This window comes from Ascaphus truei, chromosome 1 (assembly GCF_040206685.1).
Source record: "Ascaphus truei isolate aAscTru1 chromosome 1, aAscTru1.hap1, whole genome shotgun sequence".
NCBI classification, from domain to species: Eukaryota; Metazoa; Chordata; class Amphibia; order Anura; family Ascaphidae; genus Ascaphus; species Ascaphus truei.
In genome coordinates, this window is record NC_134483.1 from 275,483,519 (window position 1) to 275,506,344 (window position 22,826).

The 22,826-nt window shown below is 43.0% G+C and overlaps 1 protein-coding gene across 6 annotated transcripts in view; it reads right to left on the reverse strand.

Annotated features, from left to right (window-relative positions):
• Positions 1 to 330: 330 nt before the first annotated feature.
• TBC1D2 (TBC1 domain family member 2) overlaps positions 331 to 22,826 on the reverse strand; it is a 167,098-nt gene continuing 144,602 nt past the window's right edge. For 5 of the 6 annotated variants that reach the window (XM_075604321.1, XM_075604311.1, XM_075604302.1 and 2 more), the window contains 2 exons: positions 12,714 to 12,835; positions 331 to 2,282 (listed from right to left, as the gene is read on the reverse strand). In XM_075604321.1, coding sequence (XP_075460436.1) covers positions 2,081 to 2,282; positions 12,714 to 12,835 — 324 coding nt within the window. In that variant the 3' untranslated portion in view covers positions 331 to 2,080. The remainder of the gene's footprint in view (positions 2,283 to 12,713; positions 12,836 to 22,826) is intronic. The other variant, XM_075604331.1, reaches the window with a different exon arrangement.

Sequence of the window (22,826 nt, forward strand, 5' to 3'; positions counted from 1 at the left end):
TCGCATCCATACAATTTAAAAACGTTATTGTAATTATTCAAGGTCAGTGCAAGCACCCATGAGTAATGGTCACCGTCTTAATTCCTTTTTGTTGGATACCAGTATCATTTTTGTATCCTTTATAACTTACCAGTAACCTGAAACTGCCAACTCTTGTCCCTTGTTTCAGGGTACAGTATATAACATGACTTTATGATTCAGTCCCTCTTGCAGACATTAACACTTCACATTCTCTAAGTTCTGGAAACAATTGAGTATGTCCCTTAAAGTGATAAGGGGCTACAATAGTAACTCATATTTGACCCCTTTTGGTAAATATAGTCGAAACTGTTCAGAAAGATAAGCATTTTTAATGTTACCTCAGGTTGCTACCTGAAAGTGCATACAGCTTTTAGAACATTCACAATGATAAGATATTTGAGTAGGGCCCACAATATTATTTAACTCTGGCAGTAAAGAGGTTAATGTACCCTCTACCATTTATAGCTGCTTATGGTCCCTTTTACGCCAACACCTGATGCTTTTTAACCCCCACTAACACATACTAATACACATTTAAACATATTGATGCACACAAATATTAGCACACTAATACACACACAATAGCACTGCTAAATACTGATACACAGAGGTATATGTATCACGGGTAAAACTAATCCATAATCTTAAGCCTAGTAGTGTGACTAAAGGTACAAAATAACATTGTCTCAAGAGAAACCCTTAATCAAATAGTGTGTGATAAACTTGAGGTGACGTCATCACGCAGTGAGGAGTGGACGTGGCGATGGAAGCCCAACCAGCTGCGGATACTCACCAGTCCTGCACGGGGTGTGTTCCCTTTCACATGTAAGCAGCAACATCATTATACACCCTGAACTATTCACCTCTAGTTCTGTGGGAATGTGACTTGGGGAACCTCCACTAGTTCTCTGACTGTGTGGGTCAATAGATCTATTAGGAACCATTTATTTTATATTCATCATGTATCTATGTGTGATTTTTAGTATGACATTTTGAGTCAATTTATAAAGTTTTTCAATTTTGACTGATGGTTTTTCCTTTTTTGCGCTTCCTTTTTGTGTATATATAAACTGGGGTCACCCTAACGCTTTAGCGTTGGTTTGTAGGGGGCGTCCAAGGATTCCTTTGCTGCTTTACTCCATGTTGCTGGAACCAATCACCATTACGTAAACATTTGTAATCTATATATTCGACTCCTCTGCATTTTTAATTAAATCATTGCTGTTTGAATCACTGTTTTCAAACCATCAAAGGCATTACACTTGCAAACATGTGTATTACACATTTGTGAAGCTACCCCCATGAAAGCAGATACGCAAGATGCATTGGAGTCCAATTTATTTCACACATAATTTAGATTTGGCCAAAGTTTTCAGAAGTCAACCAATATTTTCACATATTTCTACATATAGTAAACAGCAGGTCTAGGGGGTACAACGTATCACTATTTTTATTCACAAACCAAAATCTCTACTATTTTTTGTTTTGTTTTTTTTAAAGAAAATTGATATTTAATACAATGGGCATCTCCTTCTCGCTTCACATAATATACTTATGTAGCCAGGGTCCCTCCGGTCCCCCTGACTCCCGGTTCTCTTCCCCCTTACCTCCAGCTTTACGGGGGCGCTGCGGGGGCGCTGCGGGGGCGAGTGCGTCGCCGGGGGCTCCCATGGAGGAGTCCAGTAAAGAGGCCCTGCTCCGCGGTTACTTCATCGCGAAGAATCCCCAAGCACTGCCGTCTCAATATATGGACCTGCACTCTGCTGGGATCTCTCACAGGTGGAGGCGCTGCACCATATAGTAGTAAGAGTAATTCACCCCAGGCTCCCAGCGGCGGAGGCTTAGGCTCCTGCGAGCCAGACAGGTAAAAGGGCAGCACCGGTAGCTATTTACAGTCACACTCCCTGATCTCACTTAGGGGTGGGGGAAACAGGGCTACACACATCAAAACGTTTAATAAGAATGTACTATACATTAAGTTTATGGAACTATTAAGATTTAAAATTGTTCCCGCTTTATTAATGGCACTTCAATCAACACACAAGTAATTTTCAATATTTTAAGTCTCTTCTTCATCTTCACTGACTCCCATTTCGAGGTCTTTGCTTCCAAATACTTCTTTTTCCTTGACATATTCTTCTTTAATTCGCTCCAGTTCAATCAGTTCTGTCTTGAGTTTTTCCATGTGGACCGACCGACGGTTTCTCAAAAGCTTAATTGGAAATGGGTTCATTTCATTGAAGGCAATGTTCATCAGTTTTCTAAGGAAAAGGCAAGTGTTAATAAAGGACCAAAATATTTCAAAACCAAAGGTAACCAATGACGGCACCATATTAAGTAAATAAAAGGATTGAAATGATGTCTATTATTTATTTTTCATTACCTACTGTAATTTTTCTACATCTCCAATAAAATATATTGGTGCTCCCATATCCAAACTAATTGCACATATCCAGAGTATAAGGTTTGAGCTTCTATAAATGCAACCACGTAAAGTAGTCCCCCTGAACAAATGTGTATTGTAAGAGATACAAGATCTGGAAAATATGGATTCCATTCCTCGCACATTGGACTCAATATTATTATCATCATCAATATCAAATAATATCAATATCATTATCATCATCAATATCAAATAATATCAACATCATTATCATCAATATCAATTATCATTATTGGGGACCACAGCAAAAGTGGATCAGTATGTGAGGTAGTGCCATGTTAGCATGAAGAAAAACAATTTCTGATCCAAAATAAAAATAAACGCAGGGTAAAGATTATTGGCCATGTTTACTAAGTGGTGCTATTCCAACAGACACCTGTTGGCACTGAATGAACTTTAATTTGTCTTCCGCCAGATGGTGTGATATAGAATAGCGCTGCTTAGTAAATATGGGCTTATATTTTTTAATGCTTGCTATTGCTATCACAAGAGAATAGCAGCTTTCAAAACCACGAAGGTCCTATCTTCAGGCAAGTGTTAGTGAATCATTAATTAGAAGAAAACAGAATCATAGCAGAGCTCTCAAATCAGCCTCAACAGAGCTGTGTTCCAGCTTCCTCAGGAGCAATCCCGATGGAACGCAGCGAACGCGTAGAGACGCGAGATCAAGACGGTCACATTGGAGAGGGAACTGCATCTGAATTGGCGAGGTTTCTGAGAGGTATTCTGTAATACCGGAAGTTACACCACCAGACGACCAAACAGCAGGCTACACCAGTAATGTGGAAGTGGTGAGAACGCCGCAGACAGCACTACTCAGATATTTTCTGTTTTTACTGCCACATCCACCATACAAACACACAACATTGCCACTGATTGTGATGGGTGCATTTTAACTCATCAGTATGTGAGTACAATCTTTGAAGGATACTTTTGAGCTTTTACCTACAAATAGTCCTACGTGACTACCCAATATTATGGTATTTCCTTTTTATTCTCTCCTCTCTTATTTATGTTGTGTCCACTGCTCCCTTTTTTCCTTGGAAGATACTACAATTTAAAGAAACTTTGAAACAGTTTCTCATCTAAAAGGTTGAGCGGAGGACTAGTTTCTTTTTAATCCATTGTTTTTTTTTCACTGTTTAAAACACCATTTTTTGAACATTCACAAGTCACAATTTTATTAACACACACTCACTTTTTGCATCACTGTTTATTGCACTGTATTATTGGTGTATGCTTTAATATACATAATATCTATACTATATATATATATATATATATATATATATATATATACATACATACATACATACATACACACACACACACACACACACACACACACACAGTTATTTGTTGAAACACCGCACACATTTATTAACCGTTTGTATGAGAGCGCCACCCTCGATTTTTTGTCTAGAATCTTTGTATTAATGGGCCAATAAAACAGTGAAAAAACGATACCATTCCTGAGACTGATCGGTCTAGCAGAAAAAAAGGTGACAGAAAGGGCACCCTCCATTATCTTACAGATTTTAAAATGTATGCTAATTAAAATCTGATACCATGCACAAAGATAAAAGATATAGAGGCCTATTCTAGTAGCTTCGATAACAACTCATCGAGGATATTGAGAAGTGCTATTCAGAAAGCCTCGATGAGTTGGAAAAGATTGTGAGGGGAAGGCATTTTTTCACGATTTCTCGCTAAGGCGATTAAGGGGTTAGGGGCTATTAGTCTGTATTTTTTATTGTTATGTTCCTGCCAACAGACGGGGAGGAAGATGAGGACAGCCTTCATCCTGGTACGGGTAAGTAGAAGTTTTATTTGCTTTATGCTCGATAATAATGTTTTATTTTGGATGGGCAAATGCACTATTATTCAGATTTGAATAATAGTAATTTTGCCCATTACTGTACTGTAATGTTATGGTTGTTGGGGGTAGAGGGGGTGCCCATTACTTGCAATTGGGATTATCTTTGCTCCCATTGAGGGCATAGGTAACCACACTGACAATGAATCGGTGTATTGGCTAGTATTGTGTTTGAATGTTTATTATGGGTAGCGGGGTGGGTGAAGGTGGTATTTGGCCCATGGTGGGTATTTATGCCTACCGGGTGGGTAGCGGGAGGGTTTAACCCCTTCATTACCTTAGCGATATTAACCGCTACAGTAATGAAGGGGTTAACTCCTCCCCCAACCCCCCCACAAGGTCTAAACACCCACCATGGACCAAATTCCACCTTTACCCACCACCGCTACCCACAATAAACCAGACACTGTTAGTTAACCCCTTCATTGCCTTAGCGGTTAGCTGCTAAGGTACTGGAGCTGCCTGTAAATTTATTTTTATTGCATTGGATAGAAACCGGGGGTCTCTGGAGCTGGTATTAATGTGTATCAGCTCCGGTGACTCCCGGCTTCAATCCAATGCAAGAAAAATGCATTTTTTTTTCTAAGTCCTGCTCTCAGATCCTATCTCGCCACCCTAGGGCTGGCGAGATGAAATCTTTGATAAACTCGCTATTTCAAAGCTCCGATTATCTCATCGGAGTTACTAGAGTAGCCAAATGTTATCGAAATGGCGCTGTTTGCATCTTTGCAGCTCCCGCTCGATGTGTTTGAGCACATCGCAAAAAAATGCCTTCCCCATATTTTTTAATGTACTGTTCCTGCCAACGGAGGACAATGACGTGGAGGATGGTGATGAGGACGGCCTTCATCTTGGCAGGTGTACAGTAATTAGAAGATTTATTTACATTATGCTGGCTGGATAATATCTTATTTTGAATGGGCTAATGAGCTATTATCCATATCTCGGAAATAGTAATTTTGCCCATTATTGTATGTTTAGGGGGGGGGGGGGGTTAGAGGAGGTGGGTATTAGGTAATGAAGCTGTTTTTATTTTTATTTGAATACTAGTGTGCGAGAGATGGGGGTCTCCGTTTCTGAACCACATTGATTTCAAGTCCGCGGACCCCCTGCTTCCCGATTTACAAGCCCCGTTATGGGGTGCCGGTATCCCCATGCAATGTTTAAATCTCCCGCGTCACATGAACGGGACATTTAAATGCATAGGAAATACTGGCACTCCATACCGGGTCCTGTAACTCGGGAAGCAGGGGGTCCCCGGATCTGAAATTAATGCAGTTCAGCTCCGGAGACCCCATGCTCCCATACACTAATATTCAAATAAAAACACTGCGATTGCCTGTGAGATCTGTGAAGGGAGAGGCGGATCATCCTGTGCAGCTCAGATTGCGGGAAGCTTGCAGGGGGAGAACTTTGAAAAAAACTGAGATCATTTTGTTGCTACGCCGAGCGGTATCGGCATTTTCCTGCCCAATGGTTTGAGATACTTTCAGATTCTTTCTGAATACAGTGATACAAATGACAAACCGTTCGGCAGGAACATGCCACATCATTCTAGATAGCAGCAAAGTCATTGAAGCTACTAGAATAGGCCCCATAGAGTCGTGGCAGACAAAAGTAGGTGTGGGCAACAATATCAAATGTGACTGTGTTGAATATCTCAGATATTTGTTCCCTCCCTCAAAACTAAAAGTTGTATTAGCAAAAAGGATATCTGCGCCTTCAGGAAAATCATATAAATTCAACGGTGAGGGTTGCATTATTCTAGGGTTTATAGGGAGAGAATTATAGGGTGTTTTATACTCTCAGATTAATTTGGGTTTAACATCATTCTCTGTCCCAGTCATAAATGTCAGAAAAGATTGATGAATATGAGTAGAGATGGGAGAATTTATTTGGCCAATTTGGGTCTGCAGCGGATCGGCCGGTTCCTTTGGTCCATGGATTTCAGCAGATCAATGTCAAAAATAGCGATTCGCGCTTTGCAGATTTTATTATTATTATTACCAATACACTCCGCAGATTCCGCGGACTCTTGGATGGATTCTTAAGTATCCACCAAAGGATCGCTGCATCCACAGATTGGATTCTACAAATCCGTCCATGGGTTGTATCCAATGGCGGATTTTGATGAATCCGCATGGATTGAAACTGCCCAAATCCGTTTGTGGATTTTATACTGTGTAATGGATTCTAGGGGTAAAATCAGCGAAAATCCGCAAAACAGATTTGGGCGAATTCGCCCATATCTATGTGAGAGATAAGATACACACACAAAAGGTTGGCCTGTCCTTGTCTCAGGGGCAACGTTTTGTGCATAAAAACAATGCATTTGAGTAAGAAAAGCAGAATTCAACAGAAAGTGGTGTTATTTCCAGAACACGTGAGTACCTCTTTGAAGTGATCTAAAATTGTTAATTGGTAATTGTAACAGGGGACTTATCCCTGTTCAAAAATGTGCCTCTAATCCAGCAGTGTGGTGGTTAACTGCTGATAGACAATTAACCAACACCACCTGGCTGGTTACAGGTGTCAGAAAAAGCCTGCCTCTGAGACAGGAAGGGAGATTCTTCCTGAGCCCACACGTGAGCTGAACCAGGAAACAGACAGAGGAGAGGTTCCTGAGTCTCACAGGTGAGACTGACAGAGGGAACACAAAAGTCTTGAGCCTGCCAAAAGAGACTGCACGCTGCCAACAAGACACAGGGGACAATACTGTACTTCTAAACCTGGACCCTGACTTTGCCTTATCGCACAAGGGTGTGGACACCAGGAGACAGATAAGACTTTTCTTATAAGACTGTTATCTATGTCTATATACATATATATATATATATAAATGTCTCTATGATGTGGGCTGGTGAATCGCTGGGCTAACCACGCAGTTAAAGAGAGCTGGACTACAAGTGTATATATACTCCAAAGTGGAGCAGATTTTGTTTGCTGATTTTCACGTTTGCTGTGTTTAAAGCGACAGGCGCAATAAAGCCTTATTTTTATTTCACCTTAAAACAGTCTCCATTGTGTACCTCTGCACATGTCCTCTTACAGTAATGTATAGGTTCTGTTTTATTATTTTATGAAACTGTCTGTATTTATTTATTGTATGTTTTTGTAACATTCCTTTTCTGTAAACAAACACTGTACGCTTTTCACATATTAAATCTAAAATGTAATAAGTACTGTCTTTGGACTCTGAGAAAATAAAGCCTTATTTTTATTTCACCTTAAAACAGTCTCCATTGCATACCTCTGCACATGTCCTCTTACATATGGTGTCAAAAGTTGGGATGAGAGGTGGCCCTTGAAGTTAAAAGGGGCCCCGGAATATTGCCAGTGACATTGTTTTGTGCTTTTTGCCTGCATACAGTCTTACAAACAACAAAAACAAAGATTCACCTGCAGCATAGATCAGAATTAAAGCGCTACACTGCACTGAAAAAAGCCACAGTTGGACTCTTTTCCCCAATCCCAAGAGGAGAGAAAGAGACTGTGCTGAAGCAGGTAAACCTTACTTTCCTATCACAATAATGTGTAATACTGTCGTTGGTAAAGAGGCTTAGCCCTCCAGCTGTAGTTAGGATTCAAGAAGTGAGGTAGCGCTCCAATGATAGGAGCTAGGCTTTGTTTATTATTTTCTTTAAAAAAAATTTTTTTGCTTAAGCAGGAGAATTTTCAGCAAGCAAGTGCTGAATGTAAAATTGCCCTGCTGGGTAAAAAGGGATTGCTGAACTGTGAAAAGGGTAACCCAAAGCCAATTGCTGAGTGTTAAGTCGCCCTACCGGGAGTGAAAGAAAGTGGGGAAAAAAGAGAATATTTTTTTCTGCAAGTAAAGTCTGTCTATGTATCTTCGGAGTACAACATGTACCCAAAGTGTGAAGAGTGAATGCCATAATACCCAAAGATGAGACTGAAAATTACTGAACTCAAACAGAAAACCAAATTCTTTTGCTGAAGCGGAGGGATTGCACATAGCAAGTAAATGGTGTAAAGCAAATGCCTTTGCTGAAGCAAGAAAATGGGCAGATACACTAGCAAGCATTGTGTGAAAGAAATAGTGCCAAATCGGTCAAAATGAAGAGTACACCTAAAAAAAAAAAAAAAAAGCCCCAGGGAATTTAAAATGGCCGCTCAGCTGAAGTCAAATACAGACTCTGCAAAACTAGGGAAGAAAATGTGTTCCTGGTGTAAAGAACCCCACCACACAAAGCAGTGTCCCTTCAGGCCTTATTCAGATGATGACAGTGAATGCATGCACATTACTGCTGATGTTTTAAAACTTACCAAAGGAAAGAAAAAGTCTACAGAGATGCCTGTGAGAGCTACGACCTCTACAAGCAAAATATGCCCACCTGTAGGACTACCACAATTTTGGGTTCTAGCAAAAACAGTGGCAACAGCTGCAATAGCGCCTCCTAAAAATACACCTAGTAGCCCCATAATAGAGGACAAGATGCGGCGTTCCTGTAATGAACCCTACCCCACAGAAGAGTGGCCCTTCCAGTCTGATGAGGAGGAAGACATCTCTTATGGGGAACCCAACCCGAGTTTCACCCACAAAACACCCCAAGAATGGTGGGGGTGCCTGAACTCGGTACGAACCGAAAAGACCGCTCTCTATGATGACGAATATGATCGGCAGGAGAAAGAGCAGGAGCAGCAGATCACCGAATATTTCTGTCAGCTAACGCAACTGCAAGAAAAGCCTGGCATATACAATTAAGCTGCTGAAGTTTCAAATAAAGACGGAGACCCCAGTATTCGTGATGGGACGGAGTCATCCAAAACAAAAAGACGGAAAAAGAAAAAGAAAAGCGGTTCTTCACTTACCGTGGAAGGAACAGACATGTCCGTAGATCCCGCGGAGAGAAAGGGGGTCCGAGATGCCCTGCAGCCTAGAGAAAATTGAGAATTCGTCCCGCGGATGACCGAATATCCAGAGGGCCCAAGGCAGAAGTCGTCTACCCCAAAGAAGTGTCTGTCCGGTGCTAATAGTGAGAAACCCTCAACCAACCATACCAGGGAAGCGGAGCCAGAACTAATGAGTGGCGATCCCTTGACCAGCCCTGAAAATGCCCTGAAAATTGCCAGGCGTGACTGTGATCTGCTCCAGGAACAATTGGAACTTGAGAGGGAAGACAATGCTGAGCTACAGAAGACTGTTCTCGCAATGTACTCTGAATCTGGAACAGAATTGGACGATCTCAAGTCTGAGTTAGATGCTGCAAACATTACTAATGTCACCATGGTGGAAAAGCAGAGCCAATACGATAAAATGATGGCTAAGCTGAAGCGGAAGAATGAGCAGGCACTGAAGGAGAAACCAGTCTTTCAGCAAGAGGTTCACAGTCTTCGCCTAGAACTGAATGCCTCACAACAAGAGGTCAACAGTGTCCGGACAGAGGTGGACGTATCCCAGAAGGAGGTTCATACACTCCACAAAGCACTGGATGTCTCACACCACGAGATCGGCAGCTGCCACACAAAACTGTAAGTCTACGAAAACGAACTTCACAGTCTCGCTGAGGAGCTGGACAATTCTAAAAAAAACTATTGTCAATCTTAATATAGATCTCAAAGTCTCTCAGAAGGAGCTTCAGACCCTCAACCTAGAGACGGAAGTCTCACGCCAGGAGACAGTCATTCTCCAAGCAGAGGTGCGAAAATGGAAGGCGGTCTACAAGGAGGCCCTAAATATTACAGAGACTAAAAAAGAGAAAATTTAAGACTAAAAAAAGAAAATTCTGTGTTGACAGACCACGTCAATGAAAAGAATGAAAAGCTCCACGAGTTGGAAAAAATAAAGAAATTTCTGGAAGGTGAAAAGGTTGAAGCAGAGCACCGACTGCAGAAGCAACTACAAGGTCTGCATACACACCTCCAGAATACCGAGGAGAAGCAGCGAACTCTGCAGGAAGAAAATCTGCAGGCTGCTAAAGAGGTAGGGAGCTGCTAGGGAGACGCTCCACACACGTGCAGCAAAGGGATTCTCCATTACCAATCACCTGTAGCACGAGCGCTGAACATCCTTTATTACCTGCTAAAGAGGTACTAGCGCTGCAGGAACGTCTGAATACCCAGTGCGTCACCACAGAGCAGTATGAGGAGCTAAAGGCCACACTGCATGTCACAAGAGCCTCGCTGAAGGCGGAGCTTAGAGATCAGGTGACTCTGTATGAGCGGGAGCGGGAGCAGGAGAAACTGGAGCAAGAGCTGGAGAGAGAGTCTGTTCCATCCCCTTGAGTCAGTACACCAAGGAGGAAACAGACGCAGCGGCAACCTTGACGACAAAAATTACAGCGCTCCAGAATATGAAGGATACACTGATACAAACTCAGAGAAAGCAAAGTGTGCAGATAAATTCCCTGAGAAGAGACTTGCAAGATGCACTCAAAAAACAGGAATCTCTCACGGATGAGATTACAGTACTACAAGGACAAGTATTGACCCTGACCAAGCGTCAGTGTCCCACAGCTACAAAAACCCAAAGAAAAAAGGGTACAGTGAGAGCTGGAAACACCGCTCACCTAAAAAACAAGGTTGCAAAGTCTAAACCACCTAAGCAAGCACTAGCTAAACCTTCAGTGGCCCAACAGGCAACACAAAAAGGCATACGTGGCGAATCAAAACCAGAAAAATCCTTAGATGCTGAAGCTGAGAAGATAGGACGTTCTCTGGAAAGGGAGGTGGAAGTGCAACTCAATCCCAAAGAAGCTGAACTGGCGACTCAATTGAGTGGAGAAAGTGCAGAAAGACAGCTTTAAGGGCGGAAAATTCAAAGGGCTAGTCCAAACTCCTCTACAACTGTCGCCATACAGTTGATCTACAAAAAAAAGAGCGCCCGATGCAAGGGAAATTTCATGACCACGCACTCAGAAAGAAGACGATACTTGGGGAAAGTCCTCCTCGAGCGACTGAGGAGTGCTGAGCTCAAGCACCTTCAGGAGGAGACACAAATAAACTGGAGAAAGGGCTCCAATCCCAGCGGGACTGAGGTTTCTCTTCCTCCATCCACTCTCATTTTAGTCACAGAAAGATCTCGAATGAGAGTGGAAGGATGGGCTTTGGCCATGGCAAGCCCGAGCTTCCCACAAACAGGGGAGGTATTTAACAGGGGACTTATCCCTGTTCAAAAATGTGCCTCTAATCCAGCAGTGTGATGGTTAACTGCTGGTAGACAATTAACCAACACCACCTGGCTGATTACAGGTGTCAGAAAAAGCCTGCCTCGAAGACAGGAAGGGAGATTCTTCCTGAGCCCACACGTGAGCTGAACCAGGAAACAGACAGAGGAGAGGTTCCTGAGTCTCACAGGTGAGACTGACAGAGGGAACACAGACTTCTTGAGTCTGCCAAAAGAGACTGCACGCTGCCAACAAGACACAGGGGACAATACTGTACTTCTAAACCTGGACCCTGACTTTGCCTTATCGCACAAGGGTGTGGACACCAGGAGACTGATAAGACTTTTCTTATAAGACTGTTATCCATGTCTATATACATATATATATATATATATATATATATATATATATATATATATATATATATATATATATATATATATATGTCTCTATGATGTGGGCTGGTGAATCGCTGGGCTAACCACGCAGTTAAAGAGAGCTGGACTACAAGTGTATATATACACTCCAAAGTGGAGCAGATTTTGTTTGCTGATTTTCACGTTTGCTGTGTTTAAAGCGACAGGCGCAATAGAGCTTTATTTTTATTTCAACTTAAAACAATCTCCATTGCGTACCTCTGCACATGTCCTCTTACAGTAATGTATAGGTTCTGTTTTATTATTTTATGAAACTGTCTGTATTTATTTATTGTATGTTTTTGTAACATTCCTTTTCTGTAAACAAACACTGTACGCTTTTCACATATTAAATCTAAAATGTAATAAGTACTGTCTTTGGACTCTAATTGAATCTAGTACTTTTCTGAAGAGATTAATTGCATTTTCAGACACATTTTACAACATTAGGTTTTTATGGTAATTACACACTTTTCTAGTAAACAGGGGACTGGGAACTCCTGAGGATAAGAACTTTAAATATTCTTGGTGGTGGCAGCAGCATAATTGAGGTGCTGTGTTTTGGGGGAGTTATTGCTCATTTTTAGTGCCCTGTGGGGGAGTTAAGTGAATCAACTGAATGTTTTAACCCCTATTTTAACCGCTTTCCCATACACAGTGATGTGAATTCAGATGTGGCACTCGTGACAGAAATCGTCCTTTAAAAAGCTGCACAAAGTCCATTCTTTGCTCTGTGCTGAGATTAGTACATAGGTTAGTATGCAAACATTTTAAAAGTATTCCTGTAAATACATTTCTAAGAAACGGAGGAATGAATTTTTATTCTGACTTACCTGCTATCACAGATAGTTTTGGTGAAAAATGAGAGATATTGGTAGATGTCTGGTCCATCAGTAATCTTTAAGATCTCCTCTTCGTTATACTTAAAGATTGCAAGTGCATAGCGAAAGATAACCTGTTATAGTTAAATAAATGTATAGATATGTATTTGTTGAGAATGTATTTGTTGTTGACATATTAACACAGTTTCAACTACTTGGGGCCATGATTCAATATTGTCTGAAGCAGCCAATTGATCAGGATGTCTTTGCACAATACGGAATCAACCTTACTCTTTGAAAGTAGACAGGCATACAGTAACACAGTATATAAAATAAAAAAATGTACTTATCTTTTCTGTGGTAATTTTATTGTTGACTGGTTTTTGAATGTTTTTAATTATTTATATAAATACAAATCTAGTATAGAACTAAAAGTGACTATCAGCAATAAAAGTAATACATCAAGTAATATCAGCTAGTGAATAAGAAAACATTTAACCTGTAAGTGAGGTTAAACAGAATGTTGAAAGCTATTTTGATTGTGACCTTATTGCAGAAAACTACAGCAGCTTGAATAGAAATATTTTTCCACCCTACAACATATGAATGTGATGCATTGTGCATTGAATAATGATGAGAAGTTATCCTGAATACTTCCAGCCTCCACACAACCTCCTTCTCCATTTAGAAAGCAGAAGGAATGTAGTCAACATAAGGTTGTGCCATGCCTGCTATGTGAATTCTGTATATTATCTGCCCCTACAGCCCATTTCCCTGTAAGGGATTCTCAATTGGCGCTCAAAAGTGTTTAAGGATCATTAGGGCCATTGCCAGTAGGCCCAATTAGTGAAGATGTTAGGAAGGCAGACTATGCCAGTAGGAGTGGTTTACTGATATAAATAATTACAATAAAAGACATGGGTCAGATTCAATAAAGTTCATTACCATAGCTTTGCTTCACAGTGATACTTTTTTTTTCTCCACTTAATTCAATAAAAATTGTATATGTGATAAGTGTCCAATTTGCATACAGAAGGACTGGGAAAATGTTGAAATATTAATAATTATAAATAGATAATCAAATAAAAATATCACTTGTCTTAGACAGGTCTGCAACCCTGCTTTTTTGCCATTATCACCTAGCATAGTGCTTCCACTGCAGCAAGGGATTCTGGGAAATAACATGCAAATGAGCACACAGTGTCATCTTTTGCTTCAAATTCATTTTTACATGGAACCCTTATAAGCTAATGCTCACTGCATTACACGGGTTTCAGCACAGCCTGGGTTAAGATGCATAGCCAGTAAACCTAGTCACAGACAACTGTTTAAAAAAAAAAATTTGGAGAGCCCGAATGTGCCCTGTGCTCAAGCCACCATGGTGACTTGGGTGCTCCTAAGTCCTTTTACTTTCCCTGATTCTCTTCAGCCAGAAGGGCAGGAAGATCCTCAGGGTCTTTGACGCCTACATCTGAAGATTCCGGCGTCAACTTCTTATCCTTTCTTCGGCCAGAAGGCCAGCAAGAAAGTCCACGTCTTTTGGCTTTCGCCAAAGCCTAATCACCCAGGGTCTTTTACTCTGAGAGACACGGCGACTAACCACCAAAACTTGTCACAAACCATTCAAAACAAAATAAGTGCTAGTGCAAAAGGGGCATCCTGCTACAGTGACCATAGCAGGGCACCAAGTGCTCTGTGTCACATGCAGTTAAGCAGCCCAACCAAAAAAAGGCCGGGTGGGTTTAAAAATTGTCGTGCCCCCCTAGCCAGAAGGCCCGGGGAGCGACGAGTGCGTGGGAAATAAAAACCGTGGATAAAAAGTGACCATGCTGGGAAAGGTTTGTGATACCAGTGCGTTGCGACGTTTGGGGACGAACCCGTCCCCCTTTTCGCTCTTCACAGTCGGCACCATTACTACAGACACCCCCCCACCCCCCCAGTTTGCCGGCTCGGAGTGCACGGTATACATTAAAACTTGAGCTCTCAGTCCCGCCCCTCGGCCATGACCAGAGAACCAAGTGTGTGCCACTGCCTGTCCTGCTCCTGCAACAGGTAAGACAGACACTACACTTGCTCTTAGCCAATATATGCTAGGTGATAATGGTGAATGGCAGGGTTGCAGATCTGTCTAAGACGTGAATGTGTACAGAAGTGATATTTTTATTTGCTATATGCTAACGGTGTAGGTTTTTTCATCACCTTTTCACCCACCATAATTTATCTAGTGATGAAGAGACAACTGCAATCTTAAAAGCATATGCATTACATGCATTAGACAATCTTGTACGATGTATATGTTGGTAAATTAAAAGTTATCAGAACCTACAGTACAAAGTATCTTACTCTTTCTTGGACCCAATTAATCTATAGAGTTAAGTTATCTAAACAAAATCTGTGATAACAGTCCATACACATATAAATCCTGAGAGCTATGTTCCTTAAGCATATGGACACAGAACAATTTGAATTTTTTGTGATTTTTCCATGAAGTGACTATCTTTCTACTGTTGTTCTCAATTGTCTGTGAAAGATCGGGGGTCCCGTGACATAAATTGGGAAGGTTATACTGTTATATTTGTTCCTTTCATAACTCAAAAAGCTTAATACATTTTATACGGTAATTCTATAAATTAGATATATTATACGAAGTTGTATTTGAAAAATATAAGCCGTACATCTGCAACAGTATTTTTTATAAAACTTTGTTAAATGTTAACCACGGAACATTTACCAGGGAAGAATCAATTTCAGTAGTAGTGCCGAAGGAGGAAGCCACAACCTCCATATTAATGAACAATTGGTTAACTGAGGAAGAAGTTCATAGGCAGCTTGAAAAAAATACAGTAAATAAGGCACTGGCCCCGATGGCATACATCCAAGAGTTCTCAAGGAGTAAAGTTCAGTAATAGCCAAACCATTACATTTAATATTCAAGGACTTCATTTCCACAGGCTCAGTACCACAAGATTGGCGTAAAGCAGATGTGATGCCTATATTTAAAAAGGGAGCTAGATCACAACTGGTGAATTATAGACCTGTAAGCCTGACTTCAATAGTGGGGAAACTACTTGAAGGTTTAGTATGGGAAAATATTCAAGAATACCTAATGGAAAACAAAATGATTAGTAATATTCAGCATGGATTTATGAAGGAGAGATCATGCCAAACTAACCTTATTTGTTTCTTTGAGGAGGTAAGTCGGAATTTAGACCAGGGTAATGCAGTTGATGTGGCCTACTTAGATTTTGCAAAGGCTTTTGATATGGTTTCACGTGAGGTTGGTGTACAAAATAAAGCAAATTGGAATCAGTAATAATGTATGCACCTGGATTGAAAATTGTTGAAAGATATACAACAGAGGGTTGTCATAAATGGAACTTTTTCAGGTTGGGCTAAGGTCGTGAGTGGAGTACCTCAGGGATCGGTACTGGGACCCCAGCGTTTTAACTTGTTTATTAATGACCTTGAGGTTGGCATCAAGAGCAAAGTCTGCATCTTTGCTGATGATACTAAATTGTGTAAGGTAGTAGAATCAGAGTAGGATGTAATTTCTCTCCAGAAGGACTTGGAGAGACTGGAAACTTGGCCAGGTAAAAGGTAGATGAGATTTAATACAGAGAAATGTAAGGTTATGCATTTGGGAAGCAAGAATAAACAGACGACTTACAAATTAAATGGGGATAAATTGGGAGAATCCTTGATGGAAAAGGATTTAGGAGTACTTGTAGACAGCAGGCTTAGCAATAGTGCCCAAAGTCATGCATTAGCTGAAAAGGGAAACAAGATCTTATTTTGCATTAAACGGGAAATGGATAGAAGGGAAGTAAACATAATTATGCCTCTTTTCAAAGCATTAGTAAGACCACACCTTGAATATGGAGTACAATTTTGGACACCACTCCTTAGAAAAGACATTATGGAACTAGAGAGAGTGCAGAGAAGAGCCACCAAATTAATAAAGGGGATGGACAATCTAACTTATGAGGAGAGACTACCTAAATTAGATTTATTTACATTAAAAAAGAGGCGTCTAAGAGGGGATATGATAACTATATACAAATATATTCAGGGACAGTACAGGGAGCTTTCAAAAGAACTATTCATCCCAAGGGCAGTACAAAGGACTCGGGTCATCACTTAAGATTGGAGCAAAGGAGATTTCACCAGCAACAAAGAAAAGGGTTCTTTAGAGTAAGGGCAATACAAAATGTGGAATTCATTATCCATGGAGACTGTGATGGCAGATACAATAGATTTGTTCAAAAAAAGTTTGTCATTTTTTTTCTTTTAGAAAGGAAAGGTATACTGGGATATACCAAATAAGTAAACATGGAAAGGATGTATTTATTAATTTATCATAGGTTGAACTTGATGGACGCATGTCTTTTTTCAACCTCATCTACTATGTAACTATGTAAATGTGGCCCTGTGACAGGGTGAAGTCAACCCCTATCAGTTATGCCTGAGAAACATATGTCTGAGTGCTTCATCCAGCACTCATAAGGGTTAACTCAGGTGGAAGCTAGCTAATCATGATGTAAGCTGACACCTGAGAGCCAGCAAGGTAGATAAGGATCTTGTTACCAGCAGTAGCTGGCTGTCTCAGATGAGAGCACATGGATAGATGTGCTGCTAGCCAGAAGGATACAGCACACTACTTACTGCAGCCAAAGTAAGATTTCTTTCATTTGTTTGCATGACTGCTTAAAAAGACTCTTAAGGTTTGGGTATGGTTTAGCCAGCCAGCCTGCTAGCTAGGATTGCTGTGTTAGTCAGTTTTCTCCCAACGTGGAGCAGGATTTATTTGCTTAAAGGGACAGTGTACCCGCATGTTATGTTGCTGTGGAGAAATAAAGCCACTGAACGTTTTCATTTATCCTGAAAATACACGTGTGGACTGTTCCCTGACCTCGGCTACAGGCCGTCCTGCCACAGGTGGTGTTAGAAGTGGGATGTTGGACGGGCCCTGTATCTGAAGGGCCACACACACACAGACGGGGAAAACAGCTCCAGCTAGCAGAGAAACAAGCTGAGCAACAGGCCCAGCAATCTGAGCGACAGGCCCAGCAAGATGAGCAACAGGCCCAGCAAGATGAGCGACAGGCCCGGCGAGAGGAAAAGCTACTCCAATTGCTGGCCGAAGGCCCAGCCCCAGGCAGACCAGGGATTCCAAATAACCCACCGGTGATGCTGCATAAAATGAAGCCAAACGAAGACCCAGAGGCATTTCTCCTCACTTTTGAAAGGGTAGCCACGGCCCACGGCTGGACAGTTGATCGCTGGGTAACAACTCTGGCTCCACTCCTCACAGGGGAAGCTCAGGCAGCCTACCAGGCTCTTCCAGCAGATGAGGCCATGGACTATCAGCAACTAAAGGCTGCTATTCTGGATCGCCTAGGCCTCACTCCAGAGACCTACCGACGGCGGTTCCGGACAGTGAAATATACAAACAGAGACAGATCCCGGGTCGTAGCCCACCGCTTAGTAGACTTATGTACCAGGTGGATACAACCGGAAAAACATGACAAGGCAGAGATCCTTGAACAGTTTGTGCTCGAGCAGTTCATACAGATACTGCCCCCCTCCTCCCGCTCCTGGGTAAAAAGACACGCTGCATTTTCCCTGAATTCAGCGGTCCGCTTGGTGGAAAACTTCCTGGGCGACGACACCCAACAGGATAGCTGGGAACGGCCGGTGCAAACACCAGTTGCTTCCGGTGATGCTAGAGGCAGGAGAGCAGACAATTGAGGGGTCTACAACCCGCCAGCTCGGGAGATCCAGTCAACCCGATCGGAAGACCCTTTCCCATCTCGGAGGGTTCCTGGTACAAACTCCCGCAGTGACGCCCATCCTGGGTCCGAGGCCACTGGATCACTCAAGGGAGGCCGCCATCCACAGTATTCCCCGAGAACCTGGACTCCTGTCACCCACCCGGTGGAGAGGATAACCCCACCAACCAGAAGGGAGGATCCCATCCAACAGCGGAGAGGTCCAAACACCGAGCCCCGTCGAGAGCTTCCGCTGACGACCGAGGTTGCGGATTCAGGAGATGATGAGATGGACTGTTCATATGGCAGAACCACTGCCACAGCTTGTCTCCGAGGGGACCACAATCCGTGGTTAGTCCCAGCATCTCTGGAGGGGACAAAAGTAAACGCCATGCTGGACTCGGGCTCTGGAAAAACCCTGATCGTAGAGGGCCTAATTCCAAGCAATAGACTATCTTATGACTCTCCTTGGAATATCGAGTGTATCCATGGGGATACAAAGAGATACCCGACGGCGAACGTTCTACTGCGTATCCAGGATCAAGAGGCTAGCCTACTAGTGGGAGTTGCTCCTGTTCTACCTGGCCAAGACTGGCCCTACCTCGAAACATTGTTGGCCCCTACTCCTACGGAGCCTACTTCTCTGGTACCGGAGATTTTTCCCCATAGACACCATGTCCCAAAGACACGTAAACAGAGACGTGCGGAAAAAGAGGACTGGTTAAGAAAGGCTGGGACTCTTGGTAACATTAGTCAGCCCAAAGGACTGCAGGTCATGGCCGGGGATGACCCGGGTGGGGAACAGATAGATACGGGAATTTTGCCAGACCTGGATCTTCCTGACTTCCGTCAGAGGCAGAGGGAGGACCCAGCTCTGGCTAGACAATATGAGAAGGTGGTACAGGTCAACAACAAGATAATGGATGAACAGGGTGTAAAAGTGTTTCCACATTTTGAACTGTTGAATGACATTCTATATCGTGTGAATAAGGTTACACAAACAGGGGAGGTCATTCGACAGATGCTAGTCCCTAAAGGGTTGATTAAAACGGTGTTCACCCTAGCCCATACTCTCCCATGGGGTGGTCATTTGGGCAGAGATAAAACCACGGACCGCATCTCGTCCCGGTTTTACTGGCCAGGCATACATGGTGACATCATGAAACTATGTGAGACATGTCCTGAATGCCAGTTAACTAGCCAAAAAGGACAGAAGCCGGCTCCCTTGGTTCCTCTGCCCTTGGTAGCCATCCCATTCGAGAGAATTTGGGTAGATCTGGTCGGACCTTTAGAACCCTCTGCGAAGGGACATAAATTTATACTCGTTGTGGTAGATTATGCCACCAGATATCCTGAGGCCTTCCCTCTGAGATCAGCCACTGCTAAACAGGTTGCTCACAGACTGTTAGAACTGTTCTCTAGGGTAGGACTTCCCCAAGTAATGTTAACTGACCAGGGAACAAATTTCATGGCAAAGTTAATGCAGGATGTCCTAAAGTTATTGGAGGTAAAATCCGTCCGGACCTCAGTCTACCATCCTCAGACTGATGGATTGGTAGAGAGGTTTAACCGTACTTTAAAAACCATGCTTCGGAAGTTTGTGGACACTGAAAAGCGAGCTTGGGATGAACTTCTCCCTTTCCTGTTGTTTGCGGTACGAGAAGTTCCCCAATCATCCACAGGCTTCTCCCCGTTTGAGCTCCTATATGGACGCCAACCTCGGGGTATTCTCTACCTACTGAAGGAATCCTGGGAGGAGGAGCCTTCCCCCTCCAAGAATACCCTTCAGTATGTCATAGACCTTAGAAACCGCCTAGACATGATAGGTCGGTTTGCTAAGTAAAACCTCAAATCTGCCCAAGAACGTCAAGAGAGGCAGTACAACCAAAATGCTCGCTTGAGGGTCTTCCAACCTGGGGACCAAGTGATGCTACTACTACCGACATCAGAGAGTAAACTCCTTGCGAAGTGGCAGGGTCCTTTCCAAGTTCTCCGCCGCACCGGGGAGGTGAACTATGAGATTTCTCAACCAGGGTCCAGGAAGGGTAAACAAATCTACCATGTGAACCTCCTGAAACCCCTAGAAAATGATGAGATCGCTGTTCATCCACCCTCGGGAAGGAGAGACGGATTTGGGTCCGCAGCTTCCAAAGGGTAGTACGTACAATGACCATCAGGTTCCCATGGGAGGGCAGTTAACAACGGAACAAAGGTCAGACCTACTAGAATTATGTGACCAGTTCCCAGATGTTTTTTCGGAGCTGCCAGGGCAGACTAATTTAGTGTCCCATAGGATTGAGACAGAACCTGGCGTAAAAGTACGGTCCCGTCCCTATAGATTGCCAGAGGGCCGAAAAGACCTGGTAGAGAGGGAGATAATAGACATGTTGGAATTGGGCGTGATCGAGGAGTCCTACAGCGAATGGTGTAGCCCTATCGTGTTGGTCCCTAAACCAGATGGGAAGGTGAGGTTTTGCGTGGATCTGCGAAAGGTAAATGCTGTATCCAGATTTGATGCATATCCAATGCCTAGGGTGGATGAATTGCTTGACTCACTTGGGAAAGCAGAGTAGATCTCTACCCTAGATCTCACGAAAGGATATTGGCAGATACCTTTAGCGGAAGAATCCAAATGCAAAACTGCCTTCGCCACCCCTCTCGGGTTATACCAATTTGTCACTATGCCATTTGGGTTACATGGGGCTCCAGCCACATTCCAAAGGTTAATGGACAAGGTACTACGACCCCATAGGGCATATGCCACGGCCTACTTGGATGACATTGTCATCTATAGCAGACACTGGCAGTCTCATATAGAAAGGTTAAGGGCAGTCCTAACGTCCTTAAGAGAAGCAGGGCTCACTGCAAATCCAAAAAAATGTGCCCTGGGTAAATCCACTACAAAGTACTTGGGCTATGCCGTTGGGGGAGGGATAGTAAGGCCACTAGCTAGCAAGGTGGCCGCCATAAAGGAAGTCCCCACCCCACAGACAAAGACACAGGTCCGCTCCCTTTTGGGGTTAGCAAGGTATTACCGGCGGTTTATCCCCAATTTTTCAGAAATATCTGCACCCCTAAAAGATCTGACAAAAAAGAGTGCCCCGACCCAAGTTAAATGGTCTTGGGAGTGCCAAGACGCCTTTGACATGCTAAAAAAGTGCCTGTCAGAGGGCCCCGCTCTGCGGAGCCCAGATTTTAAAGAGCCCTTCATCATCCAGACGGATGCCTCAGAGGTAGGACTGGGAGCAGTGCTGTCTCAGCAATTTGATGGTGTTGAACATCCCATACTGTTCATCAGCCGGAAGCTGTTCCCAAGGGAAGTGAGGTATTTCGTTATTGAGAAGGAGTGCCTCGCTGTAAAATGGGCAATTGAGGCCTTGAGACATTATGTCGCCAGAGTACACTTCACCCTGGTCACTGACCATGCGCACTTGAAGTGGTTAAACACCATGAAGGACACAAATCCAAGGTTGACCAGGTGGTATATGGCCCTCCAACCCTTCTCTTTTGATATTCAGCATAGACCTGGAAAGGACCATGGAAATGCTGATTTTTTGTCAAGAGAAGGAGTGGAGGGTCGGGCTTCAGTCGTGTGGGACACTAGCCACACACAAACAGGGGAGGTATGTGACAGGGTGAAGTCAACCCCTATCAGTTATGCCTGGGAAACATGTCTGAGTGCTTCATCCAGCACTCATAAGGGTTAACTCAGGTGGAAGCTAGCTAATCATGATGTAAGCTGACACCTGAGAGCCAGCAAGGTAGATAATGATCTCGTTACCAGCAGTAGCTGGCTGTCTCAGATGAGAGCACATGGATAGATGTGCTGCTAGCCAGAAGGATACAGCACACTACTTACTGCAGCCAAAGTAAGATTTCTTTCATTTGTTTGCATGACTGCTTAAAAAGACTCTTAAGGTTTGGGTATGGTTTAGCCAGCCAGCCTGCTAGCTAGGATTGCTGTGTTAGTCAGTTTTCTCCCAACGTGGAGCAGGATTTATTTGCTTAAAGGGACAGTGTACCCGCATGTTATGTTGCTGTGGAGAAATAAAGCCACTGAACGTTTTCATTTATTCTGAAACTACACGTGTGGACTGTTCCCTGACCTCGGCTACAGGCCGTCCTGCCACAGGCCCATTGTGTTCTAACCCTGGCTTATATTGCACACCAAGCCAATCATTACAAATAATACATTTAAGCCAAATATAGAATACATTATCTCTTAAATGAACAGCCCCCTTCTAAATATCCTTGGAAAAAAGTTCCTATCAAATTATCTGCTACTTGAGATAGCACAATATGGCAGGTAGAATCAGTTGGGAGATTGAATTCCAGTCTGATAATGCCATTGCCCTCA